At 33.2% G+C, this 24,439-nt stretch overlaps 1 protein-coding gene across 2 annotated transcripts in view; it reads right to left on the bottom strand.

Annotated features, from left to right (window-relative positions):
* The window catches only part of LOC111052356 (nose resistant to fluoxetine protein 6), a 50,695-nt gene that overhangs the window by 5,654 nt on the left and 20,602 nt on the right, over positions 1 to 24,439 (bottom strand). For both annotated transcript variants that reach the window (XM_039439371.1, XM_039439370.1), the window contains exons 5-10: positions 21,328 to 21,521; positions 17,384 to 17,544; positions 16,175 to 16,343; positions 13,685 to 13,878; positions 10,850 to 10,991; positions 1,336 to 1,525 (exon numbers count right to left, since the gene is read on the bottom strand). In XM_039439371.1, the coding sequence (XP_039295305.1) occupies positions 1,336 to 1,525; positions 10,850 to 10,991; positions 13,685 to 13,878; positions 16,175 to 16,343; positions 17,384 to 17,544; positions 21,328 to 21,521 (1,050 nt within the window). The remainder of the gene's footprint in view (positions 1 to 1,335; positions 1,526 to 10,849; positions 10,992 to 13,684; positions 13,879 to 16,174; positions 16,344 to 17,383; positions 17,545 to 21,327; positions 21,522 to 24,439) is intronic.

Raw genomic sequence — 24,439 nt, 5'->3', positions numbered from 1 at the left:
ATTTATGATTAGAGATATAGATGAAATAGTTGGAAATATCTCCGTTCCCAGTGGTCATGACGATTATCAGGAAGCAAACCCCTTTTTATGGATTTATGGATAGAAATATGGATGAAATACAGTCGAACCTCTGTATAACGAATTCGATTATCCCGAGAAAAAATTCGCTGCCGAGAGGTATTCGTTATTGAGAGGTTCTGTCAAGAAAACTGCCACGATCCTATGGATCTCATAAATATCGTATCACGGCGATAAATGAATGAATATGGTACATAAAACATATCATCGCGAACGTAGGTAGGGTACCTATTAGGCCAATATTAATATGGAAATTTGAAAATTCATGCTGTTGAAAAAAAACATGTTTTTTGAATATTTGTAGAACGTAATTAGTGAGTAAACTCACCAATTTATTTTCAGAAAGCTTGATTTGTACTATTAGTGGAGTTTAATCAAAGTACATTCTCTGTAGCAATATTTTTCAACTCTTTACACTACTATTAGATGGAACGCAAAATACGGTTATTTTGTCAATAACTCCACTATAAATACTATAATAACTCGAAAAAATTCCTATTTTTTTGTTTTATATTTGAAAAAGTGAGTAATATTGGTTGAATTTTGCATTTGAATAAAACATCATGTTCGATAAACGACTCACATCTATTCAAACAGTCGGACATGTCTGGTACACTATTTTTCAGTTTTAACCCTTGCCTGGTAATTTTGAAAGCCTCTAGAACTTCTTGATCTGACGGATTCTTCTCCTCTGGTTCGTCACAGTCATCATCATCATCATCATCATCATAGTCAGTTCAAAGAATTGAAATGTGTGTCAAAAGCAAGAATGGGAAAGTCCAGTCGTTCACCTGCCTGGTCTACAATAATGACAAGCTCTTGGAATTCAATTTCCAGTAACTTGCATTCAATTTCCGACATGTGTTTCACCCTCTATTGACTGTCTTCCACTCTATCTTCTTCCTAACTGAATTGCCATTATTTTTAGTCTATTGACCTTTCTGCTGAAACTAAAGAATTCCTTGAAAATGACCGTCTGCTTCCTATACACACTACACTTTGTGAAGTCAGGAGAAAACTTTGTTGTTGAGAGGTCTGAAATTCGTTAGAGGTAAATAAGCAGCAAAAACTCTAAAATGTCATGGGACCAGGTAAAAATTTGTTGTATAGACGATTTCATTAAGTGGAGGTTCGTTATAGAGAGGTTCGACTGTAGTTGGAAATACCTCCGTTCCCAGTGGTCATGACGATTATCAGGAAGCAAACCCCTTTTTATGAATTTATGGATAGGAATATGGATGAAATAGTAAGAGTTACCTCCGTTCCCTGTGGCCATAGCGATAATCATGAAGCAGACTCCCAGAGTCCACATGATGTGATGGCCAGCCCCATAGATGGCCGAGTTGAGGGCGCTGTAGTTTGAGTCTGGCACATAGAAGTACCACGCTGAATAGATGGTTGCTTCTACGAAGAATATTGACACCAGCCAGCCAGTCCACACTATTGTCTACAAACATGGAGAAACCAAGATGAAGAATTTAGATAATTATTCTATCATTGAGGCTGAATTAACCAAACTGAATGGTATTGTAAAATTCATTAATCTAGGCTACTTATTCTATAATATCTATTGTATAGTTTTTTTTTATAAACTGGGTGAAAAATACTATAAAATATCCATCATCAATTGTGTCACAAATGCTAAGCGTACTAAATTCCACTTGATTTCCAACTCCGGATTTTCTGAATATCTTCGATGATGCAATTTCCAAGGTTGTATCTGATTCCATTCTGAAAAATAATTAAATGGAAAAATCATCTAAAATATTTCTGTGCAGACAGCCACAAATCATTCCTAGAAAACTTGATGAATTATCAAAAATAAGAAGCACTTGGGTGGGAAGGGGGAAGGACAAGTAATGTGTATCAATGCTGATGGCTAAATTAGCTTGGAAATAGTACCTATAGATATATAGTACCGGTACCGTACCAAGCATAGTCCTACATAATGTAACTTATGTACAAGTTATATGTCTTATACATTTATGAAGTATAAATTAATATCCAATTTGGTATATACTTTCAAATATATTGATGTCTTGTTGAAAACACAAGTTTAAACTGTCAACCACTTTTTATTATTATAGAATACTAGTTGGCCTGGCGAACTTCGTATTGCCAAATAGTTAATGCATCTCATGACAAACTTCAGCTGGAGCACACCTGAGGAAGCGCAATGCGGCCTTTTGCATCCAGGTGCTTCTTGCTTATAGGTTTGAATGAAAGAACTCACAGACACTGAATCGGGCATGTCGTGGAACGGTGTGATAAGGCAGTCTCCATAAGATCAACACTTTGTATCACCAAGCCACGCCTCCTCAGGTGTGCTTAGCCTTAGCTTAAGCATCATCATGACTTCTCTTTTGAATAAATATGACGTTTCCGTGAAGGAAAATTCTCAATTGACTAATTCACTGAATGATGTAAATTTTGAGAAGGAGTCTCTAATTGAAAAATTGAGGATAGAAAGAGAGATTATAGCTATTATAGTCGAAGAATCGTTATCTAGTGAAAAACAAACTGAGAGTGAAATTTTGTGCTTTGAAACTTGAAATAAGGGACATGGAAGAAGAACTACGATTGCTGCAGTTGGAAATGACATCAAAGGATGAAATAATTAATTTGTTAGAGGCTGATTCTAAAAGAATTTCTTCAATTTTTAATACTGATGGGATGAAACCTAGTGCTAGAATCACACTGGATTCTGATAATCATTTCATTACGCCTAGCCCAGTCAATAAAGGTTTTTTCGATCCGAAAATTAAATAAAAGCTGAATCTTCCACCATCGATAGAACCCTCCCAGAGGGTCATTCTCCCAAAAGTCCCAAGAAATCCCCTTGGAGCTTTCCCCCCTAGCACCCCTCAAAGTTGAAAAATGCAGGTAATCACGGAAAATCAATTATCTCTGTACCCATTGATCGGAAACAGCTCTATTATATGCCATTCGATTAGTTACATTATGGACTACAATATTAGTTTCATTCATTTTTCAATAAAATTAACAGTTTTCTTGATAAATTAATATATATGTAAACATTTAGGGGGTTTGCGATTTGATTTTTTTGTTTTCTTCGATTAACTTCGAAGCAAGTAGTTTTAAAGAAAAATGAGCCGAATAATTAATGTAGCCACTCTTATTGCAAATTCATTGATGTATATTGTTATGTATTTGCGATTCGATTTGATGCCGTGGTAGGGGAAACAGTCAACGCGGAACGGCGCGGCTGACTCTCTTAGCCATAGTAAACAGCAAACTGGAATTCAATTATCTCTGTAAACATTAATCGGAAAAAATCTATCATAATTATGCCATTCGATTCGTTAAATTAGGGACTACAATATTAGTCGAATTAATTTCCTCAATAAATCGAACAGTTTCCTTAATAAAATAATATAATGTAAAAATTTAGGGGTTTTTCGATTTGATTTTTTTGTTTTCTCTGATTAACTTCGAAGCAAGTAGTTTTAAAGAACAATGTGACGAATAATTATTGTAGCCACATTCATTGCGAATCCATTTTTGTATATTGTTATGTATTTGCGATTCAAGTTGACGCTGTGGAAGGGGAAACAGCCGACGCGGCTGACTCCCTTCACCATAGTAAACAGAATAATACTGGTGATGATTTCTTGATCCATTCCGAGCTGCTTTGTATAAACACACTTTTTCTATGTATTTTAACACGACATGCAGTCTATTAATAGTCTATATAATAGACTGCATGTCGTGTTAAAATACATAGAAAAAGTGTGAGAATAATACTGCTGTCTACATTGCATCTCATTTACAGTATGGCGCTCGAAACAATCAATTTTGTCTATTGTTTTGACATGCGCTGTATATAGATTTTCACTTTTCAATACTCTTAAAAAATATTACAATTTTCTTGATTTAACCATGCTCATGATAAAAATCAGGATTTCGTTGTTTTCTCACAGAATTTATTATATTAATTTGAAGTGTGCCTTCTCCATACGAGTCAGAGGTAACACAATTTGATAACTCTAGTTTCAGATATTGATGTTTTTCATCAAAGTTTCATGATATATTATGTGTCCGACTCCTTCATCTTATCCTTATTTTGTGAAAAATTAAGATTCAAAATTTATTTTCAAGAACAAAAAAACAAAATAATTTTCAAGCTGAAAGTAGATCAATTTGTTGCGCATTCGGTTCAAATATTAACAAATGTTACCAAATATTATCACATATAGTGAGAACGAATTATTCTGAAGCTTACTATTCTCACTGAACATGAAGAGGCAATACCAAGCCAGAATCGCAGTTCCGTTCAAATCATTATTATCAGAGCTTTCAAATTGATGCTATGTAACTATGGATGTTATCCCCATCTCACAATTTCCCTATTCATCCTTATCCTGATTCAGAATAAAGTAGTTGATCTCTATAATCACAGAAATCAATGTACAGTACCTATAATAAATAGTAAAAATAACAAAATTTCTAGTAATAATGCAACTTTTTCTAGGTATGAATTTCAAGGCTCATAAAATAACTTTTTCTCAATCACAGGCAGAAATTCCAATGATTATCATAATAGTAATTTAATGAAAACTGTTTATATTGTACATTGTTCGACGTAAGATAAGCTACCGTACATCTTTAAGGTAACCAACATATTTAGGATTATCATGTTTATGAATGAAAGCGAGACTGTGATAGAAGATTGGTCAAACTGAAATATAAACATTATAGACAATCCATATTTCTGATCAACTATAATTATAAATGATAGTATCAAGCCGTAATGAATTGAGCAACTGAATTTCAAAGTTACTATCCACTGTTCAAATCGCACTGTGATTTCCTTTTACTTCCAAATGGATTGAATTGCCTCACTCTTCAACGTAACAATTATTGAAAAAAACCAGTGGAATGTGAACGTCATCCAAAAAGCATTTGAATTTCAATTTTCATATCATGAAATTCATAAAAAACTAATTCTTGAGAGAATAGTGATGAATTGCAAACAGTGCAAGTAACATTGATACAAAGCGATACAATGAAAGTCAACATCGATTAATTTGGTATTGGACTTATCAAATTTATATTATTTATAAAACTTATAAAATGTGGAACCAACATTTTAAATTTTCTCTACTGGAGCAAAACATCGATAGAAAATAAAGAAGAGCCCATCATAAGCACAATATACTTGTGTACTAGAATTCACTTGAACTAACTCATCACTTCAACCCTTCAATGATCACAATGAACTAGAATGGTATAAAAACCATGGAATTGATAATCTGGTACATTTTTCAAATAGCTTCACCCAACTAAATCTGTAAATAGATTCAATTTGAATGCTTCAAATAGAAAATGATCTATCCTTTTGGTGCCCTAATCAAAATCAATTTCAATCAACATTAATCGACATAAAGAAAAGCTTCTGCCAACCTTGTATAGTGAATGACAAGATGCGAGTGGAGGTGAAAAATCGATGTGTTAACAAAAATAATAAAAGATGATGAATCGTCTTTCAATATTAATCTTATACGGTAGGGTACTTTGTGGTTAAATGTGAAACACTTTCATGATTTTCCTACCTTTTATGCATGCTTACTCTTCCTTAATTTGTATTTTTGCATGGCTTTCATCTTTAGAATCTACTGAATTTTCATATTGAACTGTCTAAATAATCTAGATTCAACTAGTAAGAACGAAAGATAAACTACTTTAAAGAGAATCATAGAAAGTTTCGACTCAACTATCCCAATGTATATTTTTTTCATGCCTCAGCCGTCATATATATTTGGCTCAACTGAAGGTATATTATCAACCTGGCTTGAAGAATATTAACTGTAGAAAACAGCTAAGACTGCACGCTATGATTTTTCAGGAAATTGCCACTGTTAACACTATTGTAATCTATGATTTATCTCAGTTTTTGACAAAACTTATGATAAATTTTAGCATAGAATTATAATCATACACACATATTTTAAATATGTATTATATTATGTAATAGTATGAATATTTTATCGGTTGCAAACAATATCTTTGTCTGTCATAGAATGCATGATTTAGCACATCTATAACAACAAAATGATTTTAGAGAATTTAGAGAATTAAAATGTGAAAAATTAGTTTCATCGCATGTCAAAACAATAGACAAAATTGATTGTTTCGAGCGCCATGGTGTGAATAAGATGCAACTTAGAAAGCAGTAGGCCTACTACTGTCGTATTTTACTGTTTATTATGGTGAAGAGAGTCAGCCACGCCATACCGCGTCGACTGTTTCCCCTTCCACAGCATCAAATCGAATCGCAAATGAATAACAATATACATCAATGGATTCGCAATGAAAGTGGCTACATTAATTATTTGTCTAATTTTCTTTAGATTATTTGCTTCGAAGTTAATCGGAGAAAACAAAAATCAAATTGAAAAACCCCTACATTTTTATGTATATATTATTTTATCAAGGAAACTGTTTGATTTATTGAGGAAATGAATACGACTAATATTTTAGTCCATAATGTAACGAATCGAATGACATATGATAGATTTTTTTCCGATTAATGGTTACAGAGATAATTGATTTCCCGTGTTTACCTGCATTTTTCATGTTTTAGGGGGTTGGGGCGGAAAGCTCCAAGGGGATTTTTTGGGACTTTTGGGAGAATGACCCTCTGGGAGGGTTCTATTGATGGTGGGAAATTCAGCTTCTATTTAATTTTCGGATCGAAACTTCTTTTTTGGACCTTCATTTACTGGGCTAGCCTCAATCTTTTTCCAAAGTGGTACATGTATCTATTCCTAATCCGGTTATCACAAGAAATTGTTTCTCATCTCTCAATAATGATGAATTCTTATCTTCACCGATGGAGTCTGTACAGTGCAATTTCAGAGTAAGAGCTCAGGTTCATAGATCTACCTCTGTATCAGTAGTATAGTTTTGCCGGTCCTGGGACAAAATGTCCTAGACTTCCCATAGGGTCCAAGGTCAAGGTCAAGGTCAAAACTTGTAGAAAAAATTTTTAAAAAATAAATGAAGATAAATAGAAATAAATCAAAAATTAATAAAAATAAATCAGAAGACTGATTTATTCAGAAGACTGACCCCACTCACTCTGGAGTGTATATATAGTGTGCACAACAGTGGGGACCATCAGTGTTCAGTAAAGAGCCATACAAGACACATGTCCTGTTCAGTTCTAGAACCCAGCGTTTCAGCACATTGCAGCACAGCCACACATCTCTGTGAAGAAGTATCCTAGGACACACCGCCGCCATTTTGATCTTCAATTGTATAAAAAAGGTTAGTACACTAGTGTTTTTTATTGTCTGTTTTGAAAAGACATAGAGAAATTTGTCATAGAGGTGAGCCCATTCAAGGAGCATTTCACTCTGAAGAAATTTTAAAGACAAAAGTGCCAAATGTCTTTGAGATTGAAAAGGTTTTGAGGAAAAGAGGGGACAAGCTGTTAGTATGTTGGAAAGGATACAGTGCAAGTCATGACTCGTGGATTGACAAAAGTGACTTGGTCTAGGATGAGAGAGGTTGTACAACAACAAAACTTATTTAAAGTTATTGATTTTGATCAGGTGGTAAAAGGTTGTGGTCTGGAAATGGACAATAAGAAGAAGTGGCATGGTCCTTTGTTCCCCAACCATATAAAATGCATTATATGTGGACCTTCAGGGTGTGGTAAGACAAATCTGTTGTTCAACATGCTTTTTGATCCGAATGGAATACATTCTTCAAATACATTCTTTTTCCAAAGACTACATTTCAGTCCAAGTACAAGTTGCTTAAAACCATCATGCAAGGTTTAGGTGATGAGATGGAATATGTAGAGTGTGATACAAGTGAGGAAATACCTGAACCACATGAACTGCCTACCAATTCAATAATTATCTTTGATGATGTAATTTTCGAGCAACAGGATGCCATCAGGAAATACTTCAGTGCAGGCAGACACAGTGATGTCGAGGTTTTTTATTTGGCACAGACCTATAGCTGCATTCCAAAACAGCTGATTTGTGATAATGCAAATTTTCTAATCATGTTTGAACAGGATGAGCTGAACTTGAAGCATCTGTATAGAGACCACATTGAAGCTGATATGATTTTTGATCAGTTCAAGGATATGTGTAAAAAGGTTTGGTCATCAGCTGCACATGCATTCCTTGTCATTGACCGCTCATCAGGGAAGAATGTGGGGCGCTACAGAAATGGTATCAACACCTATTTAGTTGAGGTGTAAGCCTAGTAGAGGATCAGTCTGTTATTGTGAGGCAAGCAGGATGGTTCGACCTCATCAGCAGACCTTGAAGGAGGTAGCTCCTACCATCAAGGAGATTGCAAAGCTAAGACGTAACATCAAGAGAAAGCATAAGGAGCTCATACTTGGAAGCGAATTGACAGAGGAACAACATGCAAAACATTTCAAACTGCTAACTGAACCACTGGAAAAAATTATTGAGACTTCAGATTCCTGCAGCCCAGCAGCAACCACCTCCAGCTCAGCAACAAGCACCTCCAGCATAGCAACAGCCACTGGCTCAACCATTGATAGGACAACATTGGCTTATACAACCTACACCACCAACAACTCCAATCCGACCCAGGCATGTTAGATGTCCATTACCACCACAACTAGATGTTGTTGAGGAGCAGGAAGAGGAGGAGTCACCGACCTATGAATCATTTGGAGAAGCAGCAGGCTCCACTCCCGCTCCAAGTACTTCAGCATTTGCAAGAAAATTATTGTCTGAGGCTAGGAATTGAAGTGATGAGGTGGAGGAGGAGGAGGATATTGAGAAAGTGTTGAATAACTGCAGTCCCAAGAAAGTGCACAACATTTTTACTCAAAGTGGATTGAGTGGAACCAAAGTGGGTCCATATGTTTATAGAGCAATGTTGAATGATAGTAGTGCAGATACTACATTTGGACCAAGAATAGTTAACTGGCAACTAAATTAATAATTTTGTCAGGTTGGCGTTAAGTTGAGTTGACTTTGTTAGGTTGGCACCAAGTTGAAGATTTAAATGCATTTATCGCGGAAAAATTGATTGGGCACTGCTACTTCAATCCTGGGAATATTATATTACTAGCCGTCAGGCTCGCTTCGCTCGCCATATCCGTTTAGCCAGACGTTTAGTCTGGACCCCCGACTGGATCGTCCTAACATATGATAAAAATGCTCAAATGAAAAATGCAGGCGAGCGGAGCGAGCCTGCTGATCTCATTCTAGAGCGACCCAGTCGGTGGTCCAGGGGGCAGAGCCCCCTGGCTAGACGGATATGGCGAGCGAAGCGAGCCTGACGGCTAGTAGGCTATATGATTTGGAGGATTTAAAGATAAATTTGATGACAGTACAGTAAGTAGGAATGAATAATTTATCAAAAATTGAATATTTCATGTCAAGTCTATTAATAAGAATGTAAAAACAGTGTATAGGTATACTATACAACTAAGTTGAGTTTTGTAAGTATAATTTATCAAATTACCTTATATTTTGAGACTTGAGTAGATTAAGGCTAGGTGAACACCAGTTAGTCAAGACAAGACAAGACATGATCAGACAAGTTTAGTCACAATACTTCACATTGTTGCTTATGACGCAACTCACACTATAATAATAATAATAATAATAATAATAATAATAATAATAATAATAATAATAATAATAATAATAATAATAATAATAATAATAATAATAATATCGAGTGACCTGGCTGGCTCAGGTCTGGTGTCAGAGTTTTCAGGTCGCAACTGATCAATTTCAGGGCCTCTGACATGACCTAACGACTGCTTTTTAGGCAGCCGGGACCGACGGCTTAACGTGTCCATCCGAAACACAGGAGTGGCCCGAGATAAATATCTTGCCCGGGCCGGGATTTGCAACTCACACTGATTAGTCATTAGTTATAGTTCTGGGGTAACCAAACACCTTTTTAAGAAGAAAAACTTTATTTTCAAACACATAATTATAAAATATATTATATCGAATAAGAGAGAAGTGCTCTCGGTGAAGTTTGGCAGTAGACTGACTAAAAGTACTATGATCGAGCATTACAATGGAATACAGCGTCAGCAATAATATTAGGTGTTACCAGATGTAACTATTGCAATTAGACATGTCTTCATAAGCAACTATGTGAAGTATTGAGACTAAACGTGTCTGATCATGTCTTGACTAACCGGTGTCCGCCCAGCCTAAGGCTAGGCACACACCAGTTAGTCAAGTCAAGACAAGACACGTTTAGTCACAATACTTCACATAGTTGCTTATGAAGACATGTCCAATTGCAATGAATAATCGGTGTGCGTTGCTTCATAAGCAACAATGTGAAGTATTGTGACTAAACGTGTCTTGTCTTGACTTGACTAACTGGTGTGTGCCCACCCTAAGACTTATCAAGCATCTAGATGAATCATACAAATGATAGTCATTGTTTCAGTCATTCTAAGCTTGAGTACCTTATTCTAAGCTGCAGTGTTACCACCATAGCGAAACGAATCTTCCCTGCAGCTATGAAGGTTTGTAGTGGCAGGAGAAAATATCCCAGATTGAAATGTTATCGCAGAGCCTGGATACTGAATTTTGAACTTAGGTATGAAGTTTTGTTGCTATTCACCCCAGTGTTGCTATTCACCCCATTTTACGGTAATTCTGAATAATTCAAGGTATCGTAGACCCACTGTAGTTAGCTCTTGCTATCTTATCAATAAGGGAATAGATGACAGGAAATAATTTATAATTATTGAAAAATATCTTATGTAGCGCCTTACCTTTGGAATAACAATATTCTTTGCCCTTATCCTGTTGAGTATGTAGGCAGTGGCGATTCCAATGAAGTAAGGTGTTGCTCTAGTGTGTGTTGGCATGTAAACATCTCTGAAGGTCTGGTTGGCTAGTGGATTTTCCAAAGTTCTGAAAAATCGATTTATACAATAATAGTAGAAGAAGGCAAATGCGCTTGAATAATACAGCATAAAATACTGATACTTGAACATTTATAGGTAAGAGTAGCCTATATTCATGAAGTATCAAAATTATATAAGTGTTGTTAATCTTCTACGCAGTTAGCATAGAATTTGAATAGTATTTTATTTTACCATTTTATTGTTCAAGAATTTTTTTGTAGAATTTTGTAATTTTCTTGTGAGAGAAGGTTCACATCCAGTCAGTTTCAGTCCATGAATAAGAAATTATAAACTTAATTATCATCTCTTATTATCTCATATTTATCATATTATCTCTTTGAAGAATTTAAGGTATTAAATGTACAACAATTATATATAGGAACCCCAACCTTATAATAATAGAGTCGAAGTATCGTGTTACCTGGCTGAGTAAGGTCTGGTGTCAGAGTTTTCAGGTCTGATCAATTTCAGGGCCTCTGACATTAACTAACTACTTTTTGTAGGCAGCCGGGACCGACAAACCACGTGTACAATATGATTTGGAGGATTTAAAGATAAATTTGATGACAGTACAGTAAGTAGGAATGAATAATTTATCAAGTTTAGTCACAATACTTCACATTGTTCCTTATGACGCAACTCACACTGATTAGTTATTAGTTATAGTTCTGGGGTAACCAAACACCTTTTTAAGAAGAAAAATTTTATTTTCAAACACATAATTATAAAATATATATCAAGCACAAAGTAGCTATATTTTCTAATAACATACACAATTATAATACAAGAACAGCTTTAAATATCGTCAACCCTAGTACCCTAGACTTACTAAAACTTTTTCCTCCACTTCGTCACATTACAAAATGCATCCCCTTTTTCAAAAACTGCCCGTCTATTTGAAAAATCCAGACAATTTGAGAATAAGTCACTATAAAAAAATAGTCAATGATTGGGTGGCTTCCCTAAGGTATTTTAGTATCACCTTACTCTTTTCGATAATTGAAACTTTTTGGCTAATAATTGTACCTTGCCTAAACATTGAAATTGAGTAACGAATGTGTGAATGAGTGCGCTTTTATGAATGATCTCACTCCTTGTTCAAAAATGCAAGTTTTAATAATTATTGTATCTTTTTTAACGATTTTGTTTTGTTCGTCGATCTCACTGTGCTTCCCACTTCTTTCTTGACTTGGTTTATTTTATTTGCTTAATAATGATACCTCTCTCCAGATTAAGTTTTGTTTTATTTGTTACTCTAGTCTATTCTCTTTCAAAAACAATTTTTTATTGTATTTAGTCATATTTTTCATAGCTATGAATAGTTTGATTTGAGATATAATGTATATTGTTGCTACTAGACAACTCGCTCCTCTCTCACAGGCATGTGCCCATAAGAGGAGCCTCCAATGAAATGTATTTTCATTTTTTACAAATATAATATTGTATTGTCAATATTTTTTGGAGAATAAAGAATTTCAATTTCAATCTCAATTTCAATTTCAATTTTTGCTCCTAAAACACTGTACACAAAAGAATAATGATTCTCACGTCCTTTTCTTCATTTTTCATGTTCAATTATATTCTTCAGGATAATTTTTAGTTATTCAACCAATTTGTGCAGTAAAAGCGATAGCATACTGTTTCACACAGTTTGGAATGGAGTGTCCTATCAGAACATAATTCAATTAAGTGAAAATAATTTATTCGCAGTAGCCTACCTACAACATTCATTTATCATTTGCTACATTCATTGATTTACATAGTAAATTTGGTACAGTATTCATGAAAATTGATAAGAAAATGTTGTTTAACTCAATTCTGAATATTGTGGGAAATTCACAATTTGAGGTACAATAAAATTGAAAGAAATATTTGTAGTCCAGTCAATATAGACATAAAAAATTTTTATCTAAATTTTGATCCTTGAGGTATCATTGAGCGCGCCTCTCCACTAGGAAATGATAAAATGAAGTCCATCTAACGGGTGATTCTCATAGAACAAAATATCATGAACTTATGTCATTGTGCGAAATATCAATGAGAGGACAATGTAGTTGGTGATGATGGTTGAAGCTGAAAATGAGGTGTTTTCACAATACAAGGAGCATTGTTGTCAGGTGTACCTGGAAAACTTTATGAGATAGAGCGCTCTACCTGACATCATATTGTAGAGCACAGAAATACGCCCAGAGGGATTTGAATTATACATCTAAATGGTAACAATCGGAAGATAATGTTGATCAAAAACTAAAATTCATCAAAATTGATTTTTTCTTCAAATTTCACTCATTTTTGAAAAATCATAACTCAGTACTCATTAGAGATAGAGAGTTCCGAATGATATAATTTTATTCAGAATTTTATAATCTAAAAAAAGGCCTGAGAAAATTGTTTTGTTCGATTACGAGATTTGGCAGAAATAGCTGAAAACTGGAAAATGAGCCGAAAATACGAGGTTTTTGGGCCACTCTGTATCTAGCACAAGAAAATTTTGCATGAGGAAATTGGTTCTGGACTTCTCTTATGTACCCGAATAATATATTAAGAAATCAGAACTACAATATAAATTGCATTATATAGTGACTGGACTATTGTTATTTTGGTCTATAGTAGGTCTAATAAGTTTTAAAATATTACATGAATTTCAAATTCCAAGTGTAATAAAATTCCTAGCTTGAATGAAATCATAACAATTCATACCTGATATAGAGGAGTAGCAATGCGTCAAGATTCTTGTGATAGATGCTCCAGAATGTTGAAGCCGTTGAGGCGCATATCAGGGCAACCAGGATTGCAACTCCAAATTTCGGCCGGCTACTTATCAGTTTCACGATGAACGGTGCTATCATGAAGAGGTGGAAGTCAGCTGATATGTACCAAGACTGGAACATGCACTGTCACACAGAAATAGAATTGCAAATTTTAATTAACTTGTTTATAATTTTTTATTATTGATGTTTAAAAGTTTCGTTATGTTCTAGAGAAACTATAGTATAAGCTATGCTATCTTAAGCTATTTTTTCTCTGGTCCTATTTATTCTACCGCAGTAACTGGGTGATTTCTTCATTAATTTATTACTTCCTGAAAAAGTAATTTTGAAAATAATTTTGGTCGATGTTAAATTCTGGATATTCTTGGTCTAGCAAGAGCAAAATAACAAAATTTCCTACCTGATGAAGATTTAATCAAATTCAAATTGAGTAATAATTAGTGAAGAATTAATTAATCATGACAAAAGTTAATGCGTTATTTATTTATTTATAAAACCAAAGAAGAGAGGACAAACAACATCCCTGAAAACTAAGAAGAAGCCGACTTAAATATGATTTCTACTACATTTTCTCAACAATTTATCCAATTATTTTGTCACAATAAAACTTATTGTCTGAATAACCACTTTTTCAATCCATTCCCTGTTTAAACAGTACATTTTAAGAAGGGCGAATATGTAAAATATATGTGTTAAAAGGGCGAATATACTGCATAATTTTTTTTACATTTTGGTGAGTGGATTAGTATTATAAACTACTCATCAAGTGTTGACATTTGAAGAAATATGTTAATAGTTTTTGAAAACATAAGAATATACTGGTTATTTTATTGAAAATAATTTATTTTACTATGCAAAGTACAAAAACAGCCCCTGAAAAAGTATGAATTGTTGGTATCGCCCTTTTTACATATACCGACGATATACATATATAAGGCTCACAGACAATACCATGAAGAGCCTTTTTTCACAATTAATAGATAACCATACTACATAATAAAGAAAACTTAAAAGATGAAAAATATTATGGAAAAATCATAGAAGAGAATAAGATTAAAAGTAAATCAAAAATTGAAATAATAATAATAATAAAGATAAAGAAAACAAGAAGAGTTTCAGCCAGAGCTCATAAAAATTCATGACTCAAACGAGCTACAAGATAAATCCATTCACAATTTTTCTTGAATACATTAAATGAGTTCGAAACGAAGCTATATTATGTTCATTCAAAGTATTATATAATCTTAGACTTTTAATAAGAAACGAATTATAGTGATGAGTAGTTCTCACAAAAGGGATGTTGAACAATATATTTCTTCTAGGCCTAGCATAGAGGTGGAGATAGAGTAAAAATATCATTGTTTTAGAATGATAGACCTTCAATCCCACTTTACTTGAACGACTATGTACGGTTATATGCATGCTGCATCCTTGCTTTAATAAAAGATTTCTCTTATTCAGAGAAATTGACTGATAGCTGAGGATGAGTCGAATAGTCTGAGGAGTCTGTACCACTTCGAAACGGCTCTACACATATGTGAGAAATAATCTTACTAAAGGTTTAAGTTTTGTATGCTACTGGTAATTAGACATTTTAATAAGAAGAGAGAACATGAAATTGGCTAATTATAGTCTACCAAAGACAATATTAATTCTACAGAAATTATCCATTCTACAGACAATACCTATTCGGGGTCATTATTTCTCTAATTATTCATTAATTTCAATAAGAATGAAAGACGGGCGTTCACACTATAATGACCAAAACAGAATAATAGGCTCATGTGCCAGATTCTATTCAAAAAAATCATTTGTTAAACAATTTTCAAAGTCTCACTGTATATCAGATACAAATTAATCTGTAAAAACACTTCAATCACATGGGCTGATTTTTAACAAATTAATAAAAATCTTGTAGTATCCTCTATTTTTTAAAAATTTTAAAATAGTTCAAAAACTAGTTTCAACTTGAAAATGACCTAAGTTAGGGTCGAAACTATTTTAAAGTTTTTACAAAATAAAGGGTACTACAAGATTCTTATATTGTATTTATTAAATTAATCTGTATATCTGGTCCAAATTAATCTCCAATTCAGTATGGTATCCAGTCAGTGCTGGAACTAAAACATCATTTAGCTTACATTAAGTTACTTTAAGTTGATGAACGATTATTCTATTCTACCATAGAGAAAATAACACATTTCTTAATAATATATACCTCAGAATATTATACTTATATAATACTAGCAGGTAGCCCGTGCTCCGCAATGGTATACTTGAAAACGTGACAAACTGAAAACGTGAATTTCATTCGTCATTCGTGAATTTCCTATCCCCTACGTGTATAAGCCAGCTCTTTCCTTTATTATAGTATATATAGATTACTTCTTAGTAATATTTTATCTGTGATTGTACTTACAAGATTGTCGACATTGACATAGTTGTTGATGTAGAGCAGGTTGACCCACCATGTGGTCTGACATCTGGACATTTCCTTGCCCACTTTTTCCACCCACAGTGGGCCATCACCCATCTTGATAAACATGGTACAGTAGAAGGCCAGTAGCACTATGTAGACTGGGGTCAATCTGGAACAAAATCAAAATAAAATACAATTATCGACCCTCCAAAACCTTAAAAAAGACCTTCATGATCTTCAAAAATATCCTTCATGATCAACTCTTCAAAAAGTGGGATATAAAAAAATACAATCATTTATTTTTCATGAGAATATGGAAGGAAACAGGATTCTCCAAAAAATTGCTTCCATAACACAATAATTACAATGATTCATTATACATAAGAAATACAATGAAGTAAGAATATTAGAAAAATTGAAATGCACAAGAAATTAGATCATTATACAACAAAATCTCAAATCTCTTAATCATAGCTAGAATATAAAATAGTGTAAATTGAATTTTGACTTAATCAGAGTTTCAATACAAATAGGCCTACTGCTTTTTTTATTGAAATACACTATTGATTTTTGCCTATTCACTCAGTAGCTTATATTTGGGGTTGGAATTATTTATCGTTGTTCTGATGCAAAATATGCTAGTAATTATTATGTAGTTGAACGAATGAAAGTCTCTCTAAGTATTTAGGTGAGTTTTTGAGGTTGAGTGGTGGAGAGGACTTAAAAGACCTAACTCCGCCTAATAAAGAATTTTTTAATTTCATTTCATTTTTTATTGATTAATTATATAACCCTGTGTAGGTTGTAGGGTGCAGGCTACCTACTGAAATTTCAATTACTGTTTTTGTGGAACTCATTATTATTAAATTATAAGAACTGATGAATAAAAATATATTAAAATCAATCTAAAGATAAATCTGGCATAGGTTACGATTCCAAGGTTGTGTGGCAGACAGGGTTGTAGGCTTCGATAGGGTTATGCAGCAGAGAGCACATACAGTCCTAACTTCGCCCTTACTAAAGGCAATTCAATTCAAATATGATATCAACCCTATATCCAACATATAGTTAAATTTGTCACACTCTGTATCAACTAAGAACCACTGAGTGTACTATCTATTTCTAAAACTCCTAATAAACATGAGAAAGCTGGTGAATAAGAAAATAACAATTTTACAGGAATTTGGTGTAGGATTTTGATATTATTACCTGATATATCGGTGCAAGTAGAGTACGAATATGTTGATGTTTTTGTTGTTCTGATACTGTTCGAGCAGAAGATGGCAGACCAGGAAGCCACTGATTAGAAAGAAGGTGTCCACCACTATTGGTCCATTCAGAAGGTTCATGGCTAGTATTTTCGAGTAAAACTGGAAAATAAATTGAATAAACTATTAAGTTACATTGTTCTATTACAACAAAGTGATTTACAGGCTTCAGCATTTTTTTTTTATAAATTTTAATGTAAATTTAACGTACCTAGTTGGTAGATAGGTAGCATCTAACTGCCAAACTAACTCACTTCGTTGCAAAATTAATAATAATACTACTACTAATAATAATAATAATGCACCAAAGTCTTGCCAAAGGCCGACTTTGACTGCAATAAACACTCACTTGTCATGTGATGAATGAAATGATGATAATAATAATAATGTCTCTGGTCGAGGGTACAACACGACCAGAGGAGTTTATTCAAATTATAGACATGATTACAAAAAGCATATAAGGTACAATTATTTACAAAGTATTAATACAATTGATTGATTACTTGCTCATCTAAGAAAATGTGGCCAATCTAAGAAAATCTAAGAAAAAATCTAAGAAAATTGTAGAGATTACTTTTTTGTTAGGAGTTAATTTAATTTATTCATCTATATAAATAAAAATCGAGCCTCAAATTTTGACATTCAATAACTTTTCTATATGTGCACTGAATTTGGTAATTTTTTTTAAATTGTGTTCGTTACGTTCAGGACCAGGTTTATAGCTTATCAAATTTATAATCCGACTTCAGGATTCTTTCCTACGGTCCTTCAAAGTTCACATGTAATCCTTATAGGAGAAGATTTGTGAGCTGGCAACACACAGAAATATAAATCACCTGTTATAATTATTGCGTCATACAACAGCCATCAGTAGATAGTAGACAAGAGTGTGTGCCGCTCCATAACCGCACATGTATTTTATTCTAAAAGTCCCGACTAAAAACAAAATGACTGTTGTGTGTGTAACCATCCAGCAGTGCGGCCTCAGGTTGAAGACTTACATGCTCTAAATACATTACTTTGTTTCGAATAATTGTGCTGTCTTTGGTGTTCAGAATTAATTGATTTTTAGTAAATTATTTATTTTGCAGTTGAAAAATTATCTATATAAATAAAATGCTCCATCGCGCCTCCTCAGGTTTGCATCCAGCTAAAGTTTGACATGAGATGCATTAAACTATTTGGCGGTACGAAGTTCGCCGGACCAGCTAGTCAATGATAAAATAAAACACATAATCATAGAATGATTATATAAAATTAACACTATCTAAGAAGAAGCCATGAATTATTGTGTATTTTTTAATAAGTTGCATGTTCAAAATGACATTTTCTTAGTAATTGATTTTTTACTTTCCTTGCCCTATTATCATAGGTAAGGAAAGTATTGCTTTTTGAAAAAAATTAAGGTACCCCAATTTCTAAATTTCTATACGTTTCAAGGTCCCCTGAGTCCAAAAAAGTTGTTTTTGGGTATTGGTCTGTATGTGTGTGTGTGTGTGTACGAGTGTATGTGCGTCTGTGTACACGATATCTCATCTCCCAATCAACGGAATGACTTGAAATTTGGAACTTAAGGTCCTTACACTATAAGGATCCGACACGAACAATTTCGATCAAATGCAATTCAAGATGGCGGCTAAAATGGCGAAAATGTTGTCAAAAACAGGGTTTTTCACGATTTTCTCGAAAACGGCTCCAACGATTTTGATCAAATTTATACCTGAAATAGTCATTGATAAGCTCTATCAACTGACACAAGTCACATATCTGTGAAAATTCCAGGAGCTCCGCCCCATCAATGCAAAGTTTGATTTTAGATTCCCAATTATCAGGCTTTGGATACAATTAAAACAAAAAATTCCAAGTGGAACAGATTGAGCATAAAAATCTCTACAATTAATGTTCAGTAACATTTTCACCTAAAATTTAAAATAAGCTCGAAATTAGAGAAAATGTTATTATTTTTTTTATTATTATTATTGTTAAAATTATTTATTACTCACTAAATTACATTATAATGTCGAATGTTGTTATAACGAACTAGGTCATAGCATGAATATTGTATCACTAATAAGAGCAGCAAAAATTAATTATAACAGTCTCGAATATAATAAGAATTGTATAGAAATATTAAATTATAAATTATTGATTCAACTGAGTCAATTCAATTCAATTCAATTCAATTTATTTTCCTTTACACACATACATAAAATACAAGTAATATTAAATTACAACAAGAAAAAACAACTAGTAAAATTAGTACAAAAAAAAAACAAAAATGTCCGTACAAGATGCTAACTATTTCAATTGCAAACTGTTGGCAACTGTTGATTCTATTAGATCATTCACTATGAAGAGATAGCAGATCCCGTGTGTATCGAGCGTTATAGTCCTGTCACCAGCTGACTCAGATCTTTGAATAGTAAACTAGTATGCGCGGGAACACTAGCGTCATGTGATCAATTTTCATAACGGCAAGGAAAGTTGTGTGAGTGCGCCACACCAGATTTTTAAATTGGACATTCATCTAATTTCAAGGAAACGCTTGGCTATAGAAAGCTTTCTCAAGTGAGTCCTTCATGGAAAATTCGACTTTCCAATGTGAAGTTATTTATACAATATTAACTGAGTTTAGTGTGTAACTTTTTCAAAAATCTATAGCATTAATAACAGAAGAAGACAAAAATTGTTATGCATTATGTTGATACTAGAGTGAGACTGGTAGGTACTGTTACAAATAGGTACCAGAACTGTCACTGTTATGGCACTGTTACAGATACATGCTGAATCTGAGCATGAATTTAAGAGCATTTCTATTACTTATTCGAAATTATACAAGTGTTAGGCTGGGCGTACACCGGTTAGTTAAGACAAGACTAGTCACGTTCAGTCACAATACTTCACATAGTTGCTTATGAAGACATGTCCAATTGCAATGACTAATCAGTGTGTGTTGTGTCACAAGCAACTATGTAAAGTATTGTGACTAAACGTGTCTTGTCTTTTCTTGACTAACTGGTGTGTGCCTAGCCTAAGGCTAGGCACACACCAATATTAATCATGATTAGTCATGATCAGACACAATACTTCACATAGTTGCTTATGAAGACAAGTCGAATTGCAATGACTAATCAGTGTGTGTTGCGTCATAAGCAACTATGTGAAGTATTGTGACTAAACGTGTCTTGTCTTTTCTTGACTAACTGGTGTGTGCCTAGCCCAAGGCTAGGCACACACCAATATTAATCATGATTAGTCATGATCAGACACAATACTTCACATAGTTGCTTATGAAGACATGTCTAATTGCAATGACTAATCAGTGTGTGTTGCGTCATAAGCAACTATGTGAAGTATTGTGACTAAACGTTTCTTGTCTTTTCTTGACTAACTGGTGTGTGTGCCTAGCCTAAGGCTAGGCACACACCAATATTAATCATGATTAGTCATGATCAGACACAATACTTCACATAGTTGCTTATGAAGACATGTCGAATTGCAATGACTAATCAGTGTGTGTTGCGTCATAAGCAACTATGTGAAGTATTGTGTCTGATCATGACTAATCATGATCAATATTGGTGTGTGCCTAGCCTTAGGCTAGGCACAAACCAGTTAGTCAAGAAAAGACAAGACACGTTTAGTCACAATACTTCACATAGTTGCTTATGAAGACATGTCTAATTGCAATGACTAATCGCTGTGTGTTGCTTCATAAGCAACTATGTGAAGTATTGTGACTAAACGTGTCTGTCTTGTCTTGTCTTGACTAACCGGTGTACGCCTGGCCTTATTCGTTAGTGTATTTTTTGGAATTTATATTATTGGAGTTGAGGAGTTATATATGGAGTTTGGAGTTTATATTATTTGTAATTAGGTACTGACGCCCTCAATGAAGTCAGTGTTGACAATGGGTGTGCTGAGGGCGAACATGACTCTGTGGCCCATGATGATGAGGCAGATTGAGATGAATTTGAGGCCATGCAGGCAGTCGAGGCCGTCTGCATTGTCGCTGTATGTCAGCAGTTTGTGAACATTGGAGGAGGCTGAGAACGCTTCTATCAGTTTTTCCGAGTAGCCTGCAAAATCAGAATAATTCAAATCACAATTACTTGTCAGTTTGAGAAGACTACCACAGAAGTCTTTGTATGAAAAATATTTTTATGTATTTATGTAAAAATAGTATTTATTATGTATGAAGAATAAAGTGAAGGCTAGAAGTTTGAAAATTATAGTAAAGTCCTACAAATATCTATTATTATATAGATAAAAATAGGAATCTAAGTATCCTTTTTAAAAATATTTACTCACGCATAAAATTATCAATCATATAGCCGAAACATTTCTTGCATTTCTTTTATTCAATTATCCTCATAAAGGCTAGTAATAGTACATTACACAGACACATTTTTTCCCGCTTATCTGTATACTATAATGATTATAGTTTACTAAGGTATGTGTGCATTTTTCATATTGATAATTCAGTTACTGTAATAAATTTTATTATTCTATATTATACGACTGTATATGTTTCTTCTATTTTTCATCTTATTTCATTTCACTTTTTGTGTAGTTGAGAAGTTGATATTGTGGTAATTATTCATATTGAATGTAGAAGACTAAGAAATTGTCAAAAACCACAGATTTATTGATACTTAGAAAGACCGGTTTCGGTTATTACACCATTGTCAATCTCTGATAAGTTTATTTCAATGGTGTAATATAGTCAATGGTGTAATAACCGAAACCGGTCTTTCTAAGTATCAATAAATCTGTGGTTTTTGACAATTTCTTAATGTTTTTCATTTAATTATTTCATTTCCATAATTTTATAATTAGCTATTTCTATAATTTTTCATATTAATTCATTTTCATAATTTTATAATTGGCTATTTATATGATTTACTATTTTCGCATATTTTCTATCTTCTTTTTATTGAAAAGTGTATTATGTTTATTATATTGTGTGAAGGAGGCAAAATGGGGTTTTCACCTGTTGTCTCCATGAATAAATAAATAAATAAATAAACATGATGTGAGTAAATAACTTTAAAAGGGGTACTTGGATTTCTATTATTATTTTTATTCAAGAACAGCTCTAAAGAAGAAAAGCCAGCTATTATTATATTTGTTAGCATGATTATTATCTTGAATGATAGTCACTTATCATTGGGAACATGTAAAGTAATGTTTTTAATCAAAATATAAACATAAGTGAATTTCAAACTTAGGCTCATATAACATGTATTTTATTGTCAATATTTTTAATAATCATGGTGTCCTGGTATCAACATGTAGTGTAGAAATTCTGAAATTCTTCTTTGATGGCTCTACAGCCCAAATCGAGCCCTGGCCTCCTCAATCCTGCCTCTCCAACCATCTCGATCCCTTGCCTCCGCCCTCCAATTTCTCACATGAAGTAAACCTCTTGCATCCTATAGTGTAGAATACCTTTTCGAATTCCAGTTAATTACTTTGAAGAATTTAGATTAGGCTTACGTTGATTGGCTCAGTGAACGTTCTCTTGAATATTCATATTTTCTCACAATAGGCCAGCCATAAAATAATTCCTATTGAATTTAATTGCAACTAAAAACAATTATTTTTTTAAACCAATAATTATTACTACCTAGTAGAATAGTTAAATAGGAATCTATTTTAATGTCTCGGAAATATTTAACTTACTATTATCGCACTAACTGGCTGTATTTTTAGAACAAGGTTTATTTTAGATCACTTTTTGCTATTAGAAAAAACGACTAGCAGTCAGTTATTTTACAATAAATGAATTAATCACTCACTTTAACAACGACATCTTTCGGCAGGTTCGCCATCTTCTTGGTTGTCTTGGTGATTAATTCATTTATTGTAAAAGAACTGACTGCTAGTCGTTTTTTCTAATAGCAAAAAGTGATTTAATAATAAGCAGTTAGTTCGTGATGGAAAACAACATTGAAGAGTTTATTTTGGAACATCTTTTAATAATTTATAGAACTGAATTGACTTATTAGTTGTAACCACAACTAGTAAATTCAATTTACTAAAGTATTGTAATTTACAAATGATCCATGATTTAATAATCTAGGAGAATAGTTCAAGTTGTATGAGATATAGTATCCATTATTCCCAGAATTATTTCAAGTATTCATTATTTTCTTTAATTTTTAGAAGTTTTTGAACTTTGCTAATTTAAAACCGTTTAGAAATACAGTAGGCTTCTATTGAGTTCATTCAATATTAATAGTCCATGAATTTCTCTATTCATAAATTAGAATTTTTTTTATTTTTTTTATTTAGTGTCTTGTGTCCAGTGAAAAGCCGATCAACGGAAATGAGTGAAACCCACCTGTGTAGTACAGTCATAAGCAGTGTACTAATAATACTGGAATTTGAATAGGAGACCCTATGGAGGATTCTCTGGTATGAAGTATTTATTAGTATTATAGGACAGAAAAAGTTGCTCATTAGTCCCTAGACTAGATAGCAATCTATCGTTGAATAAAAAATAAAATAAATAAATTAGATATGAACATTTCTTGATCAATGCAAACGTATTCCAATGAAGTACCTAATAAATACAGTATAAAATAGTTGATAGAATCTTGGAATGACCGAGTGTGTGATCATAATAGTAATTTGCATTGATAAGGTACAATTTCTAAGCAATGGTCCTTACATAGTTGTTTCAATTACCGGTACTTACCGCTGGGGCGATATTTTTGCAGAGCAGAAATACTCGTGAACAAATCGGCCATTGTACAGAGAATAACAATTGTAACGCAAAAACCATAATACTCCTGAAAAAAGAATAGAATCAAATGAAACTCAAGAGTATACTAATCATGATACCCCACTATAAAATAAATAAATAAATAAATAATAAATGTTTATTTCCCAAAAACTAAAACTACAACATCAATTACAAAAATATTAGATAAATTACTTATAACAAATACATATTACAAGGGTTACATATTACAAATTAACTATATTAGAT

The sequence above is a fragment of the Nilaparvata lugens genome, chromosome 12 (assembly GCF_014356525.2).
Source record: "Nilaparvata lugens isolate BPH chromosome 12, ASM1435652v1, whole genome shotgun sequence".
Classification (NCBI taxonomy): Eukaryota; Metazoa; Arthropoda; class Insecta; order Hemiptera; family Delphacidae; genus Nilaparvata; species Nilaparvata lugens.
Note: the sequence above shows the minus strand (reverse complement) of the source record. Positions and strands in the feature narration are given on the sequence as shown.